We start from the raw sequence: 20,841 nt of genomic DNA on the forward strand, positions 1-20,841 counted from the left end.
GCCTTAGAATTCTCATAGATTTGGATTAGAAGATGTCCACATAGATTTGGATTAGAAGATGTCCACATAGATTTGGATTAGAAGATGTCCTCATAGATTTGGATTAGAAGATGTCCTCATAGATTTGGATTAGAAGATGTCCTCATAGATTTGGATTAGAAGATGTCCTCATAGATTTGAATTAGAAGATGTCCACATAGATTTGGATTAGAAGATGTCCTCATAGATTTGGATTAGAAGATGTCCTCATAGATTTGGATTAGATGTCCTCATAGATTTGGATTAGAAGATGTCCTCATAGATTTGGATTAGAAGATGTCCTCATAGATTTGGATTAGAAGATGTCCTCATAGATTTGGATTAGAAGATGACCTCAAAGATTTGGATTTGAAGATGTCCTCAAAGATTTGGATTTGAAGATGTCCTCAAAGATTTGGATTTGAAGATGTCCTCAAAGATTTGGATTTGAAGATGTCCTCATAGATTTGGATTTGAAGATGTCCTCATAGATTTGGATTCTAGAGAATCAGTCCTATCATTATATCTCATCTAGTTTTTTTTGCAGTCCTGCAGTTTTCCATTAATGATACTAAATAACGGGCTGATTCTGGATGATAATGAATGATTAGGACATAGGTGATATATGCCTCCATTTGATACTGAGTGGGACATTCACACAGTCTCCTTCCCTATGCTGTTCCTATGTTGTTACCATCCTGGGGAATATGGTGAATCCCTGGCACCCTGTGTGGTTGTGTTACTGTGTGGACAGCGTGCTCATTCCACTCACCCTCCCACTACCTCCACCTGTTTGACACCGATGTGCTCCAGGGTTTGGGATCAATTCTGTTTCCGGTCATTTCAGTAAGTACACTAGAATTCCAAGGCTGTTCAACGAGGAGTCTTGGCTTTGAATTGGCGTTTAGGTCCGTTTTTGAATTGACTGGAAACAAATTGGAGTTGGCCCCAACCCTGCGGCCAACGTTGTTTTGTGCTGATTCAAGTCACTAGTTCATGTTAACCGTCCGATTTCACTGCCTTCTGCTCTGTCACACACACACAGACACGTGCAAGCACGAGCACCTCCCCCCCACACACACACGCACACACACACAAGCTCTCGGAGCCTGAAGGAGCATGTCCAGTGGAGTGTGCGAGGCTTTGGGAAGGTCAAGCGTGTTAACGCGGCGTGGTCAGGCTTTTCCCCGGCAACGGTCTGAGCAGAGCGGAGCCGCAGAAATGTCTCAGTGATCGGCAAACCGAGACCCCTTCAACTCCTAACTGGTTTTTATCTCTGTCCGCTCCACTGAAGCTTCTCGAGCACCCTGCCTTTCATTGCTACGAGCCACTCCTGCATGACCGCTCTCTTTGGCGTTACAATGCGCAGCAATATAGTGTCAGCTCTCAGCGCTGGCCTAAACGCGCGGCTGAACGGTTTGGACGTGACGAGGTGTGTTTGTGTGTGCGGAGCTCATGTCCCTCACTGGTTGATATCTGCTGCCCGGCCGGTTTAAGCAGCCCAGGGAAAGCAACCCGGCGGGCGGGTGACCGTGGCGCTGTGTTTTTGACTGCCCGTCCCGTCTCTTCCAGGTGAAGACAGAGGAGCAGATAGCGGCTGAGCAGGCCTGGTACGGCTCAGAGAAGGTATGGCTGGTCCACAAGGACGGCTTCTCCCTGGGTAAGTTCCCGTCTTCCACCTGGAGGGCTGCAGAGCTCGGACCCCGGCGAAGGTTTTACAATGTTGAAACGTAGGAGCGGGTCTGTAATCTCCCCCTGACTGTACGTGTTTGTGCCCACAGCTACCCTCGTGAAGACGGAGGAGGGCTCTGTGCCGGAGGGGAAGGTGAAGATCAAACTGGAACATGACGGGACAATACTGGACGTGGACGAGGATGACGTGGAGAAGGTACAGGACGAGGGGACACACATTAGAACTTAATGACACTGACGGCATCTAGACCCCTGTGGGTCCAAATGACAATGAGTTTAGGTTCTCACTCCGACCCAGGTTTGCTGGCCGGTCCCCAGGAGGGGGGCCGCGTAGGGTAACTACTGTAGTGGGGGGAGGGGGGGTCTTTGCACCTGTTAGTCTATCTGAGTGTGCCTGTCCCAGATGGTCTGTGGGACGCACTCTGTCCCCTGGCCTAGGGGATTGTGGGTTTGTCTCTGGATAGGGGGGGAGTTTAAGGGGAACAGCTGTCATTTTGGCGGGGCTCCATCAGGTGAGGTCAACCCCCCCGACCGATCGCCGGCATGTTTCTGATAGGACGCTGGCACCAAACACCAAAGCCCTCCGGCCTTTGGCAGCATGCTGTCTTCCAGACCTTGACCCAGTGTGCTCCGCTTTAACCGGGCCAAAAAGAAACTCCTGGTGTTCCAGCAAAGTCATGAAACTGTTCTTAGGTGAGCTGATAATGAGGGTGACTTTGGACAGTTAGTGTTTTCACGGCGTTGTTGCCATTTAATGTACTGTTTCAACCATCTGTTTGATTAAGTAATTTCTGAAGTTGGTCTGAGGTTGGAGGGAGACATCTGTTTGAAAAGCCTCAAAGACTTGGCAGCCTGTTCCTGGTGTCCAGTCACGATGTGTCATGGAGATGGGGAGTGTGTGTATGTGCCCAACCGCAGACAATGCTTTCCCACGGCCGGGAGTTCACAGTACCACTCCACGGTTCACTGACCGCCTTTGACCTTTGCTTGTGTTCCAGGCCAACCCCCCGTCGTCTGACCGCTCCGAGGACCTGGCCTCGCTGCAGTACCTCAATGAGTCCAGCGTGATGCACTCGCTACGCCAACGCTACGGAGGCAACCTGATCCACACCCACGCCGGGCCCAACATGGTCATCATCAATCCCCTCAGCACACCCTCCATGTACTCCGAGAAGGTGACCTCACACAGCGGAAGCCCCCGACACACATTTCATATGTCCCCTGAGAACATTCTGGTGCCACTCCATTCACCTGATTCTCCATGTGTTGAGTCATGCATGCTGTTCGACTCCTTCCTACTTCCTGCTGTGTGTTTTCCTTGATACGATATGGTCTTTTTTCCCATTAAGGAGAGGCGGTCGGAGTCATTAATACAGGCCAGATGATTAGGAGGGTTGCATTAAGGCACAATCCTATTATCCTAATGAGATTTAGAGGTGACAGGAGAGAGGAGCCCTTTAGGCTGTAATATCTACTTAACTATTCGGTCACAGTGGAACCCCTCTACAGTAGACCATGGAAGAGGCCGCTTCGCTGGGAATGTGGGGATATGAGGGCAACAGAAACACACACACACCACGACATACACAGACACACACCACACCACACCCACCACAACATACATATACACATACTTCAATACACACACACACACAGCACAACTTTGGGTATATTTCGACTGCTTCCGATGTGAGCGCTAAACCATCAGAGCTGGTTGTGAAGCAGGCGGGGGACTGGTTGGTGATGCATGGAGGGGAAAGTGAAGGACTTTTCAGATACCGTTGGAAAGGCATCCAGCCCTGGAAGTCTTTTCGTTGTCAGCATTGTTTGAAGGGATTAGCAACCGCACAGCACAGCATGACAACCTGAACGTGATTGGTCGATCGCCTGCTGGCCCAGAAAATAGAGCATGAACTAGGAACACTGATAGTAGCTGTGATGGGTTTCGCCAAGTTTTACAGCTTGACAGAATGACCAAAATAACAAGGAGTATCCTCAATTTTCTAATCATTTTTCTATTTTTCTAGTAACGGTGATAAGGAGATAATAAATGTGATGAATTAACTATTTATTAGGAGATTGTCTCTCCAAAAACAAGTTAATAATTAATGAATTAACTCTATTTATCAGGAGATAGTCTCTCCAAAAATAAGTTATGAGTTAATTAATTAACTCTATTTATCCGGAGTTATCAAGTTATGAGTGCCAAGATAATTAATTCCCTGTCTATAATTTTGCCCTATTTTCTAAACCATTCGATGTTTCATTGACATCAACAATCTTCACATATTTTCCAATTATCAAACTTAATCAATAAACAAACAATTCGAATACCTTTCAAATATAAATTACAATATTTATCCCTCCATTCCAAATTCAGATTTGTTTTATTAGCATCAATGTCAAGGCCACAGTTGTTAAAGACAAATGAGAAGGAAAAAACTGATAAAGACGTACAAATGATAGTATAATAATGTCAAAGATTTAAATAAAAAAAAGAAAAATAACAAAAACTTATTTAAGTTATGTGATATTGATAAACGTGTGATATTGTAATCATAAGTGTGAGTATATTACATGGTATTTGGTTAATTAGCTTATGTGTATTTAATGTGTACTAAAATAATTCAGTCAGGGGAAAAATAGACCATGACTAAGTCATCCAACGCCATCTCTCCTCTCTCGGCTCCCCCAGGTGATGCACATGTTTAAGGGGTGCCGGAGGGAGGACACAGCCCCTCACATCTACGGCGTGGCTCAGTCGGCTTATCGGAACCTGCTGACCACCCGCCAGGACCAGTCCATCGTTCTCCTGGGGAAGAGCGGCAGTGGCAAGACCACCAACTGTCAGCACCTGGTCCAGTATCTGGTCTCCATCGCTGGCAGCACCGGGAAGATCTTCTCTGGTGAGACAGCCTCAGCCTTGATGGCGTCCTGGAGACGACCACTCGACAGCCCCGCCCAGAGAGACCGTATTGAGGCATTTGTTGTCCAGTCAGCTGTTGAGGAAAATGAATACATAAATATAAAGAATTTTCTAGGACTATTTTATACACCTTGGAATTAGGTTGGTCGGAGTTGGTGGCTTAATTACTTCAGTGTCGCCTGATGAGCACGGGGCTTTAATTCACTTAATTACTCTGTAAGTAATTGCTCCTAATGGCCTAATAACTAATGACGTCCATCCAGGAATGGCTCCACACGTCTTGTGCGTGTACGATATCTACCGAGGACATAAACTCAGTTTTCACTGATTAGATCATTGTCCACTAATGGCTGAGACAGCACACATAGGCCCTGTTAATGGACCCTGTAGGTGTGTAGGTGTGTTCTGGTCTGGGAGGTAAGATAAGGGACAGTTCCAATACACCCGTCAGCTAGAGGAGGAGGCACGGGGTGAAGTGGCTGTTCACAGGACTGTGGGGAGAGCAGGAGGCGAGAGGCAGCTTGATGGAGACCGGCTTCCAAACTTGGGTTTTTAGGATTGATGGTTGCTGGCTTCCAGGTTGTTCCAGGTTGGCCTGTGATTATGTGTGATGGATGAGGGGAGCCCCTAATAATACCCTGTGGAGCTGGTGGAGAATTAACGGAGCTTATCAAAGTTCCACAGCTTGTCTTGGTAAGCTGAAATGGCCTAACGAGTGTTCCAGACATACCCTGTCCATACCCTGTCCATACCCCGTCCGTCCCCTGTCCATCCCCCAGACATCCCCTGTCCCCCGTCCATCCCCTGTCCATCTCCCATTCATCCCCCATCCATCCCCCATCCATCACCGTCCATCCCCCATCCATCCCCCATCCATCCCCCATCCATCACCGTCCATCCCCTGTCCATCTCCCATCCATCCCCTGTCCCCCGTCCATCCCCTGTCCATCCCCCAGACATCCCCTGTCCCCCGTCCATCCCCTGTCCATCTCCCATTCATCCCCCATCCATCCCCCGTCCATCACCGTCCATCCCCCATCCATCACCGTCCATCCCCCATCCATCCCCCATCCATCACCATCCATCCCCCATTCATCCCCCATCCATCCCCCATCCATCCCCCGTCCAATCACTGTCCATCCCCCGTCCATCACCGTCCATCCCCCATCCATCACCGTCCATCCCCCATCCATCCCCCATCCATCACCATCCATCCCCCATTCATTCCCCATCCATCCCCCGTCCAATCACTGTCCATCCCCCATCCATCACCGTCCATCCCCCATCCATCACCGTCCATCCCCCATCCATCCCCCATCCATCACCATCCATCCCCCATCCATCCCCCATCCATCCCCCATCCAATCACTGTCCATCCCCCGTCCATCCAGCCACTAGCCCAGGATACAATCAGAATTCCTTTTTAGGGAACTGTCCCTTTCCTGCAGGTGCCTCTGAGTAATAACGATGTGTAGAGATCACAACTTACCATCCTTAGTGGCTGACAAAGCTGATGCATGTTTTCGCCATTCCAGATGTAGGTATATGCAGTTCTCTGCTCTAAGAACAACCAACTCCTTCAAATACTTAAGTCCCTTTGTCTCAGTTCAGAGTCAAACAATCCATGCGGTTTTGAACCTACGTTGTCCGGGGTTTCATGATTTCTGCCTCAAGATGTCCTCATCCTGGTCCAGTTACCAGGAGACATTCACCCTGTATCAGTGTGTTCATTCAGCCTGTTCTTTGTCTCTCCTCATCCTGGTCCAGTTACCAGGAGACATTCACCCTGTATCAGTGTGTTCATTCAGCCTGTTCTTTGTCTCACCTCATCCTGGTCCAGTTACCAGGAGACATTCACCCTGTATCAGTGTGTTCATTCAGCCTGTTCTTTGTCTCACCTCATCCTGGTCCAGTTACCAGGAGACATTCACCCTGTATCAGTGTGTTCATTCAGCCTGTTCTTTGTCTCACCTCATCCTGGTCCAGTTACCAGGAGACATTCACCCTGTATCAGTGTGTTCATTCAGCCTGTTCTTTGTCTCACCTCATCCTGGTCCAGTTACCAGGAGACATTCACCCTGTATCAGTGTGTTCATTCAGCCTGTTCTTTGTCTCACCTCATCCTGGTCCAGTTACCAGGAGACATTCACCCTGTATCAGTGTGTTCATTCAGCCTGTTCTTTGTCTCACCTCATCCTGGTCCAGTTACCAGGAGACATTCACCCTGTATCAGTGTGTTCATTCAGCCTGTTCTTTGTCTCACCTCATCCTGGTCCAGTTACCAGGAGACATTCACCCTGTATCAGTGTGTTCATTCAGCCTGTTCTTTGTCTCACCTCATCCTGGTCCAGTTACCAGGAGACATTCACCCTGTATCAGTGTGTTCATTCAGCCCGTTCTTTGTCTCACCTCATCCTGGTCCAGTTACCAGGAGACATTCACCCTGTATCAGTGTGTTCATTCAGCCTGTTCTTTGTCTCACCTCATCCTGGTCCAGTTACCAGGAGACATTCACCCTGTTTCAGTGTGTTCATTCAGCCTGTTCTTTGTCTCTCCCCGCAGCGGAGAAGTGGCAGGCAGTCTACACCATCCTGGAGGCTTTTGGAAACAGCTCCACCTCAATGAACTCCAACGCCAGTCGCTTCTCCCAGATCGTCTCTCTGGACTTTGACCAGGCTGGCCAGGTGGCCTCCGCATCCATACAGGTAGGCAGTAACACACACACACACACACACACACACACACACACCCACAACACACATCACATGGGACCCACCACAGAACTCGCTGTGCTTCATGTACTCCAGACCATGCTCCTGGAGAAGCTGAGAGTGACCAAGCGTCCAGAGGCTGAGTCCAGTTTCAACGTGTTCTACTACATGATGGCCGGAGCCGACAGCACCCTGAGGTAAGCCCCGCCTCCACCGCCTCTCCACCCGGATGGAACCAGCCGGTGGCAGAACAGCCGTTCTCTTATTAACCCTGTGGCATACGGTGGTTATTTCCCGGCGTTTGACCCGTATTATTTCCCCCCGATTGCTGTCAGGACGGAGCTGCACTTCAACCACTTTGCGGAGAACAGTGCCTTTGGAATAGTGCCTCAGACCAAGGTGAAATGCAGTTGTCACTGTTATTTTAAGATGTACTGTATATAATATGCCCTTTTCTGAGGGACGGGAAAAGCGTCTGCTGTACTGTATATAACTGCCCCCCCCGCCCCCCCCAATGCAGCCAGAGGACAAGCAGAAGTTGTCTCAGCAGTTCATCAAGCTGCAGGCAGCCATGAAGGTGTTGGGCGTGGCAGCGGAGGAGCAGAAGGCTCTGTGGTTCATCCTGGGGTCCATCTACCACCTGGGGGCTGCAGGGGCCACTAAAGGTAAGGACCCCAAGGGCCCCTACCTTCACCTCACTGGCCATCTCAGCTGGGCCCCAACGAGCCACTGTTACCGACCGGCCGCTTCCTCTCGATGTTTACTGCTCTTATCAAGCACCTGTGAATAAGCTCTGAAAAACAACAGAACTAATATGTGTGTGTGTATGTTTATTCGTGTGTATATGTGTACACTATATGTGTGTATGTGCTGTCTAACATTAAACTGTAAATCCATTTATGAACATATTAACAACACACAGAAGTGCAGTGATCAGTCAGGATTTAAAGCTTCTGCTCTAATATCTGACTATTAGAATAGTGACACAAAATGCACCCCCAACCCCCCCCCCCCCCCCCCCATTCTGTAAGTGTGTCTGTGTGTTATTTCCCAGGAATAAGAAACCCATATTCAAACGAGGCGGGATGGTGTCCTAAATTACATTCCGCGTCTCATCCCCGAGATGCTTAATTAAATAACAAGTTGAAGGATATGAGCAGGCGAACACGCCGAGCCGTTCATTAGGCCTCGGAGAGAGGAGCTCTCGCTGTGCAGTTCTCTGAAGTGATTTCATTTCTTCACGATGTTGAGTGTTGATGTGTGTGGACATTTCTGCTGAGCTAATAAAGACAGATAGAGGGTAGTGTGTTTTTGGTGTGTCTACGGTGTGTCTTTGGTGTGTCTGCAGTGTATCTGCAGTGTGTCTTTGGTGTGTCTTTGGTGTGTCTTTGGTGTGTCTGCAGTGTGTCTTTTGTGTGTCTTTTGTGTGTCTTTGGTGTGTCTGCAGTGTGTCCTTTATGTCTACAGTCTTCTTATCCCATCCACTTCATTATACTGCAGACTCCTCCATGGCCTCTGTACCCCATTTCCTCTCTCTCTTTTCCTCTGTCTCTCTCCCTCTTTCTTTCCCTCTCCCATTCTATCTTTCTCTCCCTCCCTCCCTCCTCTTTCTTACAACTCCTCTGTGCTCCTACCAGTGTCTTTAGCTGATTGGTTTTCCAGCAGGTGTTGGTCCCACCAGCAGAGGGCAGTGTGTACATGGCATGATGCTGTGGCGTGATCCGCGCTGTTGGAACCAGAGGATTAGCCTCCATCCATCTATTTAACACTTCACTTCACACTGTAATATCCTCTGTTACATACCTGTTCAGAAGATGAAGGCTTTTGAAGGAAGGATTATTTTCTCTAGCTACCTTTTGGCAGAGGTGATTTAAACCAACCTCCCTAGCAGTGTTCTCTGTACTGTGGGCGGAGGCCAGCTCCCATCTTATGGGACTGCAGGCTTTTGTTCCTGCCCAGCACAAACACACCTGCAAATCTATTTGCTATCTAATTTGAAAACAATACAATTAGTAGATATCAGTGCCATTATATTAAACATGCCGTTGCAGTGAACAACAGCTCTCCAGGACTAAAGCTAGTCTCTCCAGGACTAAAGCTAGTCTCTCCAGGACCAAAGCAATGCCACTCTCTCCCCAGAACCAGAGCCGCTCTCTCCCCAGAACCAGTGCCACTCTCTCCCCAGAACCAGAGCTGGTCTTGGATGTGCCTCAAATGTTGTTATCTCTATACCATGTTTGTTTTCCAGTGATAAATGTCAGTTGTTATAACATGAACTGTGTGTCTAAACCGTCTTCTCTCTACTTGCATGTTTGCATGCTGCGCTCTTTACATGCAGAGGCTGATGAAGGTAATGGAAAAACAAACATTAAAACCATTCTGTTTTCCTTTCTTTTTTCTTCCTTTTTGTTCTTGTTGATATGTCGTCTTTTTTAAGGCCTTTATCGTTTTTCCCCAGACCCTTTGTCATTAGCATTTTTATTGTTTTTTGTCCCTCTCCTTTTCTGTCCTCATATCTAGCTTTCTTTCTCTACCTCCCTCTGTCTCCCTCTCACCCTCCATTTCTTTTTCTCTCTCTCTTACCGTCTCTTTCTCTATATCTCTTTGTCCCTCACTTTTGCCTTAATGACAATGTGTTTCTGTCTCTGAGATAAAGCTGGGTAGGAGGGGTTCAGAACGTTGTTGTCCTTTAATGCTCTCAGCCTGTTGTCTCTCTATGTGGCTTGTTAGAATCCAGGCCCTAAATAAAAGCAAAGTTGCTTCATTTGAACATGTCTGGTTTGTAGCCTGCCCAGCGGGAAACGGTTGTGTTGTTTGTGTTAGAACATTATTTCTATTGTCTACATGCAAACTCTCTGTTCGGAAACAGAGCTGTTCTTCTTGGGCTACGTCTGAGGCAGCAGGTTGTTTGATTAGAGGTCACAGGTGAACACATTGCTTGAATCGTTGTGACTTTGAACACGCTCCAGGAAACAGTGGGGTGATTCACCACACATAGTCAGTGGGGAATCAGAGAGTTCTTGTCGGACCAGCTAACAGTGACTAGCAGTGTACTCTCAGGGTGGTTCAGTTCTTCCAGTCTACCAGACGTAATTCCTGAAAGCTTGAAAAATATAATTGTTGGTATTTAACCCCATTTAAAACACCTACCAGTAACAATACAGTTCCTGTGATGAGAAAAACATGCTCCAACCGATGAATGCTTTTATGACGGTGCTATAATAAGGTAGAGATCATTGATTTCATTCTAATAGCCTGTGATTGGATCTTCTGACTGTGTATATTCTGTCTGGGTCTCTAGCCGGCCGTAAGCAGTTTGCTCGTCATGAGTGGGCCCAAAAGGCAGCCTACCTGCTTGGATGCACCCTGGAGGAGCTGTCCTCCTCCATCTTCAAACATCCGGCCAAGGGGCCCCTGCAGCGGTCCACCTCATTCCGTGGGGGCCCAGATGAGGCCGGGACAGGAGACAGCTCCAGTAAGGCGCCGTTTATCAGTTTCAAATGAAATCGTCCAGCCGAAGGGCCTCTTCCCAACTGATCATTTTGTCTTTCTCCTGCTTCCTCTTTCCCCCTCAGGCTCTAAGATCACAGCTCTGGAGTGTCTCGAGGCCATGGCATCAAGCCTGTACTCAGAGCTCTTCACCCTGGTTATCTCCCTGGTCAACAGGTCTGGCTGCTCCGCCCGTCCTCTTTCTTCCTACTCGTTTGTTATCTCAGTCTCTTTGAACGTCGCTGATTTCCATGTTCTGTCTCTGTCTTTCACTCCAGTTCTGTTCGTGTCTCCCTCATCCTCTCCTCTCCGTCGTCTCCACTCTCTCTTTTTCTTTCTCTCTCTCCTTTTCCCTGTCATTACCATCTCTCTATTATCTTGTAGCGATCTAATCCGTTGTGTCTGTAACTCTGTTTTAATCTGTCCGTGTGTCAGAGCTCTGAAGTCCAGTCAGCACTCCCTGTGTTCCCTGCTTATTGTGGACACCCCTGGCTTCCAGAACCCTGGCGTGGCCAAGCGCCAGCGGGGCGCCACCTTCGAGGAGCTATGTCACAACTACGCCCAGGAGCGCCTGCAGACGCTCTTTCATGAACGCACCTTCGTTCAGGAGCTGGAGAGATACAAAGAGGTGCAGACGAACACTGGCCTCCACAGCGCGTCCTTGTATTCACAATCACATATCACTTTCACTGTGTTAAAATAATAGAAATGATTAAAAACTCCCAAATTCTCTTCCCATCATTTCAATTCCCTCCTGGAGAGTCAGTCTAGAAAGAATGTGGTGAATGTCATTAACATACGGTTCCTGTGTTTTTTAATGTTCCCTCTATAAAAGTCATGAAAATAACATAGAACATCAGATGTTGATCTTCTGTTTTAAGATGCTGTCATAGTTGTCTAACAGGTCATTCAGTAAGGCTCTCCCACGAGCAGATCTATTCCTGATCATCGCTGATTTCAGTCGCACTGTAGCTGACTAACTGAACCACCCCTCTGTCTCCAATCATTAGGTAACCTAAGCAAACCTCTGTTCCCATGTAGGAAAATATAGAGCTGGCATTAGATGACATAGAGTCCAGTACCTCAATGTCTGTAGCGGCTATAGATCAAGCATCAACCCAAGCGCTGGTAAGGAAAATCTCACTGTATGTCTTTTGCATGTTCACTTTTCGGATTGGACCTCATCCTGGATTTCTGCATGTAGCGTGCCGAACATATTCCCTAACCTTTTTTCTTTGTCAATGATAGGGCTCCTTACTATAAATTAAGTCATTAACTTTTTGATACTGTCAAGACAAATTACTGTTTGTAAGCTGTGTCAGGCTATTAGCACTATCCAATTAACTTTCCATTAGATTTTTTTTTTCTTTTATTCCAGCTATTTCATTCATGGAATCTTTGGAATATATTAATTGCAGTCAAGTTTGATTTGTTTCCCCTTGAATGAGTTGACAGGCTTTTTCAGTCATGGTCGGCTTCTCAGTGCAAAGCCATCCAATTACCTTTATTTATGAGACTACTCTTTAGGGCAAGTACTCTTAACAGGAATGGGTTGCATTAATGTGTATTGGCCCACGAAAGAGGCTTTAACAAGGATTAGATCAAAATTGAATGGGGTGACAGAAATGTATTTAAAAGTTGGGACAAGAGTAAAAAGCTCTTGTGTGTATATCATTGAATGAGTGCAAGGTTATACAGGGCCAAAAAGGCAATAAGTCAGACAAACACACTAACAGCATTGAACCAGCGACATACCTTTTAAACCAGCAGAAACCAAGAGATACATACATCGTGAACAGAGAAAAAGAGCTACAAGCCAAACTGAAAAAAACTGAAATATACATACATCATGTGCCAAGAAAAATATATTCTGTAGGAGTCTAGCAAAAACTTACAGAACTGTACATACCCCATGAACAGAGAAACAGCTACAAGCCTAGCAGAAACTAACAGAAATGTATATACATTGCAAACAGAGAAACAGAGCTACAAGCTTAGCAGAAACTTACAGAACTGTACATACTTCAAGAACAGAGAAACAGAGCTACAAGCCAAGCAGAAACTAACAGAAATGTACATACTTCAAGAACAGAGAAACAGAGCTACAAGCCTAGCAGAAACTAACAGAAATGTACATATCTCAGAAATGAAAGAGATACAGGGGGTAGAACAAGTCTTTGATACACTGTTGATTTTGCAGGTTTTTCCACTTACAAAGCATGTAGAAGTCTGTAATTGTTATCATAGGTACACTTCAACTGTGAGAAACAGAATCTAAAACAAAAATGCAGAAAAACACATTGTATGATTTTTAAGTAATTAATTTGCATTTTATTGGATGACATAAGTATTTGATCACCTACCAACCAGTAAGAATTCCGGCTCTCACAGACATGTTAATTTTTTTTTAAGAAGCCCTCCTGTTCTCCACTCATTACCTGTATTAACTGAACCTGTTTGAACTTGTTACCTGTATAAAAGACACCTGTCCACACACAAAAATTACCTCTACATGCTTTGTAAGTAGGAAAACCTATTAAAAAAAAGGCAGAGTATCAAATACTTGTTCTCCCCACTGTATGTACACTTCACAGTATAGAAAGCCTAGCTGTGAAGTGCCTGAACACTTTCAAAATCTCCCGTCCTGTCAGAACTCTTACCACCTAGCATTGCCTGCGCCCTCCACATAAAGGTGTAATTATCCCATCAAAGAGGTGTCTCTGCACTCTCTGTGACACTAATAACACCATTCATTATCAAAGTGCTCAGTCCAAGAGGTTTCTATATCCTCCACTCCCCAGGACCGAATCTTTACAACTGCTTTGTAACGACGAAGACGTGGAAGAGGACTCATCTCTCCTATGGCTTCTTTATTTCCTAATGTTCTAATTGCCTTTTGATACGTTTGTTAACAGAGTCGTTGATTGATATTAGGCTGTTTGATCATAATGTCCCCTAGTTCATTCATTTGTAATGGCAACACTGGGCCAGGGTCTTTTAGCTTTTTAAACCTTTTACATTTATAGTTTGAAAAGGTCACTATGAAAAATGAATACAGAATAATATTATTAAAGGTCTGGTGTGGTCCAGGAGTCTGTGTACTGTTGCTAGGGCTGCAGTGATGCGTATGGAAGTTTGAGGCAAACCATTCGCTACTTTTCCGGTACAGTGCAAATGTATTGTCATGACTCTTTATAATCCGGGGGGTTTGAGTTTTTTCCTCTTTTACTACAAAGTTGTTAAAAAGCAGTTTTTCCCAGGTAGTGCCAGAAATAAATCAGAAATAAATTGTTTTTCCCCATTGCTTCATGACATCTCTATAAATGAAAATATTATAAAAATAAAAAGCCACGGCTATAGGCCAGATTATGCCATTTAAGCAAACAATGTCTAAATGTGAGTAGCCTTCAGTGGCTGAACATGGAGTTGGATGGAAGTTTTAGGAGGGGCTCTAGGTGCCGGAGAGTGGAGGTGTCATTGTGCTGTTCTGGTCTAACGTGCCTCTGAAAGCTAGACTAGGCATGCTGGACTAAACTGTGCAGAGGCTTTACATTTGTCTTTCTGTATGTGTTAGACCTATGGACCACGTCTCTAATGTGTGTGTGTGTGTCTCCACGGTGGTCCCAGGTCCGTTCGCTGGCAAGGACGGATGAGTCCCGGGGTCTGTTGTGGCTGATGGAGGAGGAGGCAGTGCATCCTGGGGGCTCGGAAGAGACCCTCCTGGAGAGACTGTTCAGCTACTACGGCCCCGACCAAGGAGACAACAAGGCCCAGACCCTGCTCCTGAGGAGTGACAAGCCGCATCACTTCCTGCTGGGCCACAGCCACGGGACGGACTGGGTGGAGTACGATGTTCGGGGTTGGCTGAGCCACGCCAAACAGAACCCGGCCTCCCAGAACGCTGCCACTCTGCTGCAGGACTCACAGAAGTAGGAAGTTTGTTTAAATACCGGGTGCTTCTCCAGGGCTTTTCCAAATCAGTTTACCTGTATATCTATGTTTATATTGTATCATGCAGCTCTCTTAAAAAATGAAGAGACCACTGCAAAATAATCAGTTTCTCTGGTTTTATTACTGATAGGTATGTGTTGTTGAAAACAACTGGTCAAAATAACCCCAAAAAAGATGCATTGTTTTTAGACCTCAAATAATGCAAAGAACAAAATACTAATGTTTGAATTTAGGAAGAGTTCAGAAATCAATATTTGGTGGATTAACCCAGTTTTTTTATCACAGCTTTTATGCGTCTTGGCATGCTCTCCACCAGCCGTTCAAGTAGCTCAGCTTTGTTTGATGGCTTGTGACCATCCATCTTTCTCTTAATCAAATTCCAGAGGTTTTCAGTGGGGTTCAGGTCTGGAGATTGGGCTGGCCATGACCGGGTCTTGATCTTGTGGTCCTCCATCCACACATTGATTGACCTGGCTGTGTGGCATGGAGCATTGTCCTGCTGGAAAAACATATTCTCAAAGTTGGGGAACATTGTCAGAGCAGAGGGAAGTAGGTGTTCTTCCAGAATATCCTTGTACTTGGCTTGATTCATGCGTCCTTCACAAAGACAAATCTGCCCGATTCCAGCCTTGCTGAAGCATCCCCAGATCATCACCAATCCTCCACCAAATTTTACAGTGGGTGCGAAATACTGTGGCTTGTAGGCCTCTCCAGGTCTCTGTCTAACCATTAGACGACCAGGTGTTGGGCAAAGCTGAAAATCTTACTTGTCAGAGAAGATGACCTTACTCCATTCCTCTACGGTCCAATCCTTATGGTCTTTTGCAAACTTCAGCCTGGATCTTCTTTGCATCTCATTGATGTAGGACTTTTTCCCAACTTTGCCCCTAGGAGCCTGTTTCGAACCGTCCTTGCCGTGCACTTCACCCCAGCTGCTGTTTCCCATTCTTTTTGTAGGTCACTTGATGTCATCCTATGAGTAACATTCAAATGAGTTGACGGTCATCTCGGCCAGTGGACAGTCATTTTCACCCTCTGCCAGTCTGTAGCTTTGTTGTCCCCAATGTCTGTTGCTTGACCTTTTTCTTATGAACCGCCGTCTTTGAAATTTTCACGAAGGAAGCAACCTGACGCTCACTGTATCCCTCTGCCAGTAAAGCCAGAATTGAACCCTTCTTTTCCTCACTCAAAGCTTTTCTTTTCAACTCTTTTGTCATGCTGAATTGCAATTTTTTTAATTCAAATTACCTTTGAGGTACTACATGCACAGTTTTTGCCATCCAGTTAGTTCTATTGCAAAAGGATAGTGATAACCACCGCAGTGGTTTTTATACTTTTCCTCATTAAATTAGATTTGGTTCAGGTAATCACCTAATCAGTACCTCATGAAGTAAAATGAGGAGTGCCTGTGTTGGAAACAGACACTAGAATGGAATGGCTGCCATACATGTAGAGATGCTGATTTAAGAACAATTAGGAGTGGGCTAAAAAAAAATCCAGAGCTTTATGTGCCATCAGCATTGTACATTTGCTGGTAGAAATGTGCATTTCTTGTTTGTAAACAAACCACAATATCCAGAATTCATAGTGGCGAAGCCTGGTGAGAATTCCGTGTGTGAAATACTTCCAGTGAAACACAATTATGTAGAGGGACTGAATAAAACACCTCAAATACAGTGTTTTACAGTGGATTTAGAAACCTTGATAAGCTTAGGTAAAGGATCCTCTTCCCTCCCTCAGGAAGAACATCAGCAGTCTGTTCTCCAGTCGTAGTGGAGGCCCCACAGTGCTGTCTGGCTCCATCGCGGGGCTGGAGGGGGGCTCTCAGCTGGCCCTCCGTAGAGCCACCAGCATGAGGAAGACCTTCACGACCGGCATGGCCGCCGTCAAGAAAAAGAGCCTCTGCATCCAGATCAAGCTGCAAGTGGTAAGGGGAGTGTATGGGTCCTCTGGGAGCTTCACCCTTTGGTAAGTGGTGAGGGGAGTGTATGGGTCCTCTGGGAGCTTCACCCTTTGGTAAGTGGTAAGGGGAGTGTATGGGTCCTCTGGGAGCTTCACCCTACTGTAAGTGGTGAGGGGAGTGTATGGGTCCTCTGGGAGCTTCACCCTACTGTAAGTGGTGAGGGGAGTGTATGGGTCCTCTGGGAGCTTCACCTTACTGTAAGTGGTGAGGGGAGTGTATGGGTCCTCTGGGAGCTTCACCTTACTGTAAGTGGTGAGGGGAGTGTATGGGTCCTCTTGGAGCTTCACCCTACTGTAGGCCTACTTTTCTTTCTACTCATCATCTTTGCTTTAGGCCGAGGTTTCTCATCTAAACTTTGGATGACAATTAGTTGAAACTATGTAAATGTTTATTCAGTATTGGTAGTATGTTACGTATTGTCGTGTTGCGGTGAGCAAGCCCGGGGGCGTTTTATTAACTCAACGGAATCACTAACTGAATAACAGAAAGCAGAGGTGAGCAGAAAATGTGGTCCTGAATAACTGAAACAAAAGGCTCCGACTGTCCTTTTTTGAAATAGACAAACACATTTGTCACTTTCTCTGTGGCGGCTTCGTTATATAGCCACCCAGATGACCCTTTTCAATTGGCCATTGTGGGGAGGTGGGATCGCCTCCTCTAGCTGCCTCCCAAATCTTCCGTCTCTCCTGGCGTGCTCACCCCACGCCCACAACCCAGGGGCCTGCTCGTTTCAGCTCACTCCCGGCGCTCGCTCTCCATGGTCCTGGAATTCTGCGGCCGACGCACCCTCAATCGCCTGGAGCGAGTCGCGACACAGTGCTTCACAGTGTGTACTGTCTGTGTGCGTCTGTCTTTGTGTTTGAGTGTAAAAGCTTCAACCTTCTGCTCCCAGGATGCCCTGCTGGACACAGTGCGCAGGTCCAGGGTTCACTTTGTCCACTGCCTGCTGCCCAAGGCTGACGTGGTGGGGTTGGGTGGGGAGCCCCGCGTAGCCCACGGAGAGAGCTGTGACTCAGGCCTCATGCAGTTGGATGTGTGCCTTCTGAGGGCTCAGCTACGCGGATCGAAGCTCCTCGACGCCTTGCGCATCTACAGGCAAGGTAGGATGGGATACCACCCAAGCCAGGCTAAATCACATTTATGTATGCGTGGACTTGTTGCTTCTTTGGACCGGAAATGTTGGGACATATTCAAACACATGCTGCAGTATTACAGATGCGCTTGGACCGCATTAGACCGCATTAGACCGCATCAGACCGCATCAGACCGCATCAGACTGCATCAGACTGCATCAGACTGCATCCGACTGCATCAGACTGCATCAGACCGCATTAGACCGCATCAGACCGCATCAGACCGCATCAGACCGCATCAGACCGCATCAGACTGCATTAGACCGCATCAGACTGCACCCGACTGCATCAGACCGCATCTGACCGCATTGGACTGCGTTAGACCACTGGGAAAGACATTTTCCACATTAATTCATGTTCATTCCTGTCATGGAATGTAAGGGTTATTGACCTTGTCCTGTCTTTTCCCCACAGGGTACCCTGATCACATGGTATTCTCTGAGTTCCGCCGGCGCTTTGACGTGCTGGCGCCCCACCTGACCAAGAAGCACGGGCACCCCTACCTGGTCACGGATGAGAAGAGGGTGAGTGTATAGGCGTTTCCCTCCACCTCGTAAACTAGTGATAATGTCAAAGCCTCCCTCCCTCCTAGAGCTGCTCTTGTGTGTAATTAATTATGATTACGCTGGCTGGCAGCATATGGCTGGTGTGCTGATAAATTACCTGCACCTCAGTGCGAGAGCTTTTTCCTTCCCCTCTCTCTTTTTCTCTCTTTCGTTCTCGCCTTCTCTATGTTCTGTTGTAGAAATACGAAAAATATATGCAATATTATGTTAATCTATGTAGCTGGAAAGACATGACTTGGACCGCCACTTGGCTGTAATGTGTGATTATCGTGTTTTTGTAGGGAGAGGTTGTGTTGGGAAGGTAGAACAGGTAAAGTCGCAGCTAAAATATACACTGAGCATTGGAAGAGTTAAAGAGAAAACATGACTCCTTGGAGAAATGCCTAGGAAATGCAGAATACTCCTCAAATAATTACTAGATGAAAAGGTACTTCATTCTCTGGGGATAGACAGATGTACAGGGAGAGGAGGTAAAGAGAGCGCGAGAGAAAGGAGAAAGAGAGAGAGAGAAAAGGGAGAGGCGGGGAGGGGAAGGAGAGGCGGAGAGAGTGAGAGACACTATATATATGCAGGGAGAGGAGGACTAAAAGCTTTTCCCTTGAGTCAGCGTCGTAGAAAAAGTCCCCTTTCTCCGAATCAACGAATTCAAACAAAGCCCTTTGTCTCAGAGCTGGACGCTTGACTGTCAGTTCCTTTTACCGTGGTCTGTGGCTGGGCTGCCTTCATCCTCCACTGAGCCTATTTACGCTCCAGACCCTGTCCTCCCACTGAGAGTCTCAGCCCAAAGCTCCTGCAGAAGTGAGTCCTGTTCAAAACCACACCCTCCTCCAATCTCCAGCTATCCTCCAACATTACTTTGTACCCAAACTCTAAAGGCCCCCTTCCGCCCACTCTCCCAAGGGACAGCCTGAGTTACTGTGTACAGTCCATATTTGGACTCCAGTCACAGAAGTGACCTGGACTGAAGGTTACAGACAGCAAGGTTGGTGCTGTAGCGTATGTTTTTAGGGGTTTCTGGATAGGCTGATGTTAGGGCACGTCTGTATCCATGATGCTTTGCTCCTGTCTTTTGTGCTGGTTAGAGAGAAGGGAGCTGAGAGCTCTGTCTGTCGTCAGTGGGACCACTTTGTTTCATCTCTTCATTTCTCTGTTTGTTTCAGGCTGTGGAGGAGCTCTTGGAGTCTCTGGACTTGGAGAAGAGCAGTTACCACATGGGCCTGAGCAGAGTAAGACAACGACACATGCATACACATGCACACATACACACACACACACACCCATATACAAACACACACACATGCATATAAACACGCATACACACACACACACGCACACATGCATACACAGCATCTACAAAGACAGACGTTGTGTCTGTCTGAAAGGTTTGCAGAGAACTCCCCTTAGTTAAATTAGGATGTATTCATACATTCTTTGTAAAGGTGTTGTGGCAACAGATGACACTATCACAATAAGTGTGAAAGCTTAGTGCTGTCTTAATCAAGTCTGTCTGGTAGGAACCCAGCATGCTCCTCTCCCTGGAATATTGTGTCTGCCACTGTAATGTCATCCCCAGGCTATTGCGTACAATCCATAAGAGCTTGGCACAACAGCTTTTCCAAGTTGGCCTTTAGGGAGTTACCGTATAGTTATATGGGAGTATTTGTCATCTTGTGATTTTAGCAAATTGAAACTCAGTGAAGCATGGCTCCAAATGGAGTGATATTTCTAATGTTTGATCATCTAAATGAACACTTCTCCATTAAGGCCAGTTTAGCTTGAGCCAGCCACTCTATTAAAGAATAGTTTACCAGCCAGGAGCCTACAACACTAAATGCTGAAGTTAAAGGCCTACATCCAAGTTTTTTATTTTCTTATTTTACCATAATTTATATTGAGAAATCAACTGAGGCTACGGTCTCTTTCAAAGCTAACCCCTATATTGCAACAATAAAAACACATACGAAATGACAATAAGGCATACAGTACATTTAGAAACGTCACGATTTCCAATAATACATATATATTGTCTTGAAGGCACTAAAACATTTAACTTAAGATCACTCTGATTGGCATTCCATGAGGATGGGGCAAAATATTAAAAAGGAGTTTTACGCAGTTCTGAAGAAGCCCCCGTTATCCTCAGTGCTATCTAGTCTTAAAAGAGCATGTTTGGTAAAGGCTGTTCTTTCAAAACACTCAGTCAGGAGGTTTTTGCATGACTGCCTTATGTTTAAACATCAACCAATGTCTGGCCCTTCTAGAGGTCCATGCCAACTGAAGTCTATAGAAGACAGTGATGTGTGTCAAACGTCTAACGGTTCATAAACAGCTACCTACTGAATGCCAACTATGCAGCAGTCAAAACCACATAATATATGAAAAGTATTAACAC

The 20,841-nt window shown here is 46.5% G+C and overlaps 1 protein-coding gene across 13 annotated transcripts in view; it reads left to right on the forward strand.

Annotated features, from left to right (window-relative positions):
• The window catches only part of myo18ab (myosin XVIIIAb), a 113,075-nt gene that overhangs the window by 40,741 nt on the left and 51,493 nt on the right, over nt 1-20,841 (forward strand). For 12 of the 13 annotated variants that reach the window (XM_029120412.2, XM_029120413.2, XM_029120417.2 and 9 more), the window contains 18 exons: nt 1,591-1,678; nt 1,800-1,906; nt 2,709-2,885; nt 4,406-4,616; nt 7,199-7,341; nt 7,444-7,544; nt 7,683-7,746; nt 7,868-8,012; nt 9,686-9,697; nt 10,649-10,822; nt 10,923-11,013; nt 11,272-11,464; nt 11,878-11,964; nt 14,464-14,765; nt 16,528-16,714; nt 17,643-17,850; nt 18,298-18,407; nt 19,610-19,675. In XM_029120412.2, coding sequence (XP_028976245.2) covers nt 1,591-1,678; nt 1,800-1,906; nt 2,709-2,885; nt 4,406-4,616; nt 7,199-7,341; nt 7,444-7,544; nt 7,683-7,746; nt 7,868-8,012; nt 9,686-9,697; nt 10,649-10,822; nt 10,923-11,013; nt 11,272-11,464; nt 11,878-11,964; nt 14,464-14,765; nt 16,528-16,714; nt 17,643-17,850; nt 18,298-18,407; nt 19,610-19,675 — 2,466 coding nt within the window. The remainder of the gene's footprint in view (nt 1-1,590; nt 1,679-1,799; nt 1,907-2,708; nt 2,886-4,405; nt 4,617-7,198; nt 7,342-7,443; nt 7,545-7,682; nt 7,747-7,867; nt 8,013-9,685; nt 9,698-10,648; nt 10,823-10,922; nt 11,014-11,271; nt 11,465-11,877; nt 11,965-14,463; nt 14,766-16,527; nt 16,715-17,642; nt 17,851-18,297; nt 18,408-19,609; nt 19,676-20,841) is intronic. The other variant, XM_029120398.2, reaches the window with a different exon arrangement.

This window comes from Esox lucius, chromosome 1 (assembly GCF_011004845.1).
Source record: "Esox lucius isolate fEsoLuc1 chromosome 1, fEsoLuc1.pri, whole genome shotgun sequence".
In the NCBI taxonomy this organism is placed as follows: Eukaryota; Metazoa; Chordata; class Actinopteri; order Esociformes; family Esocidae; genus Esox; species Esox lucius.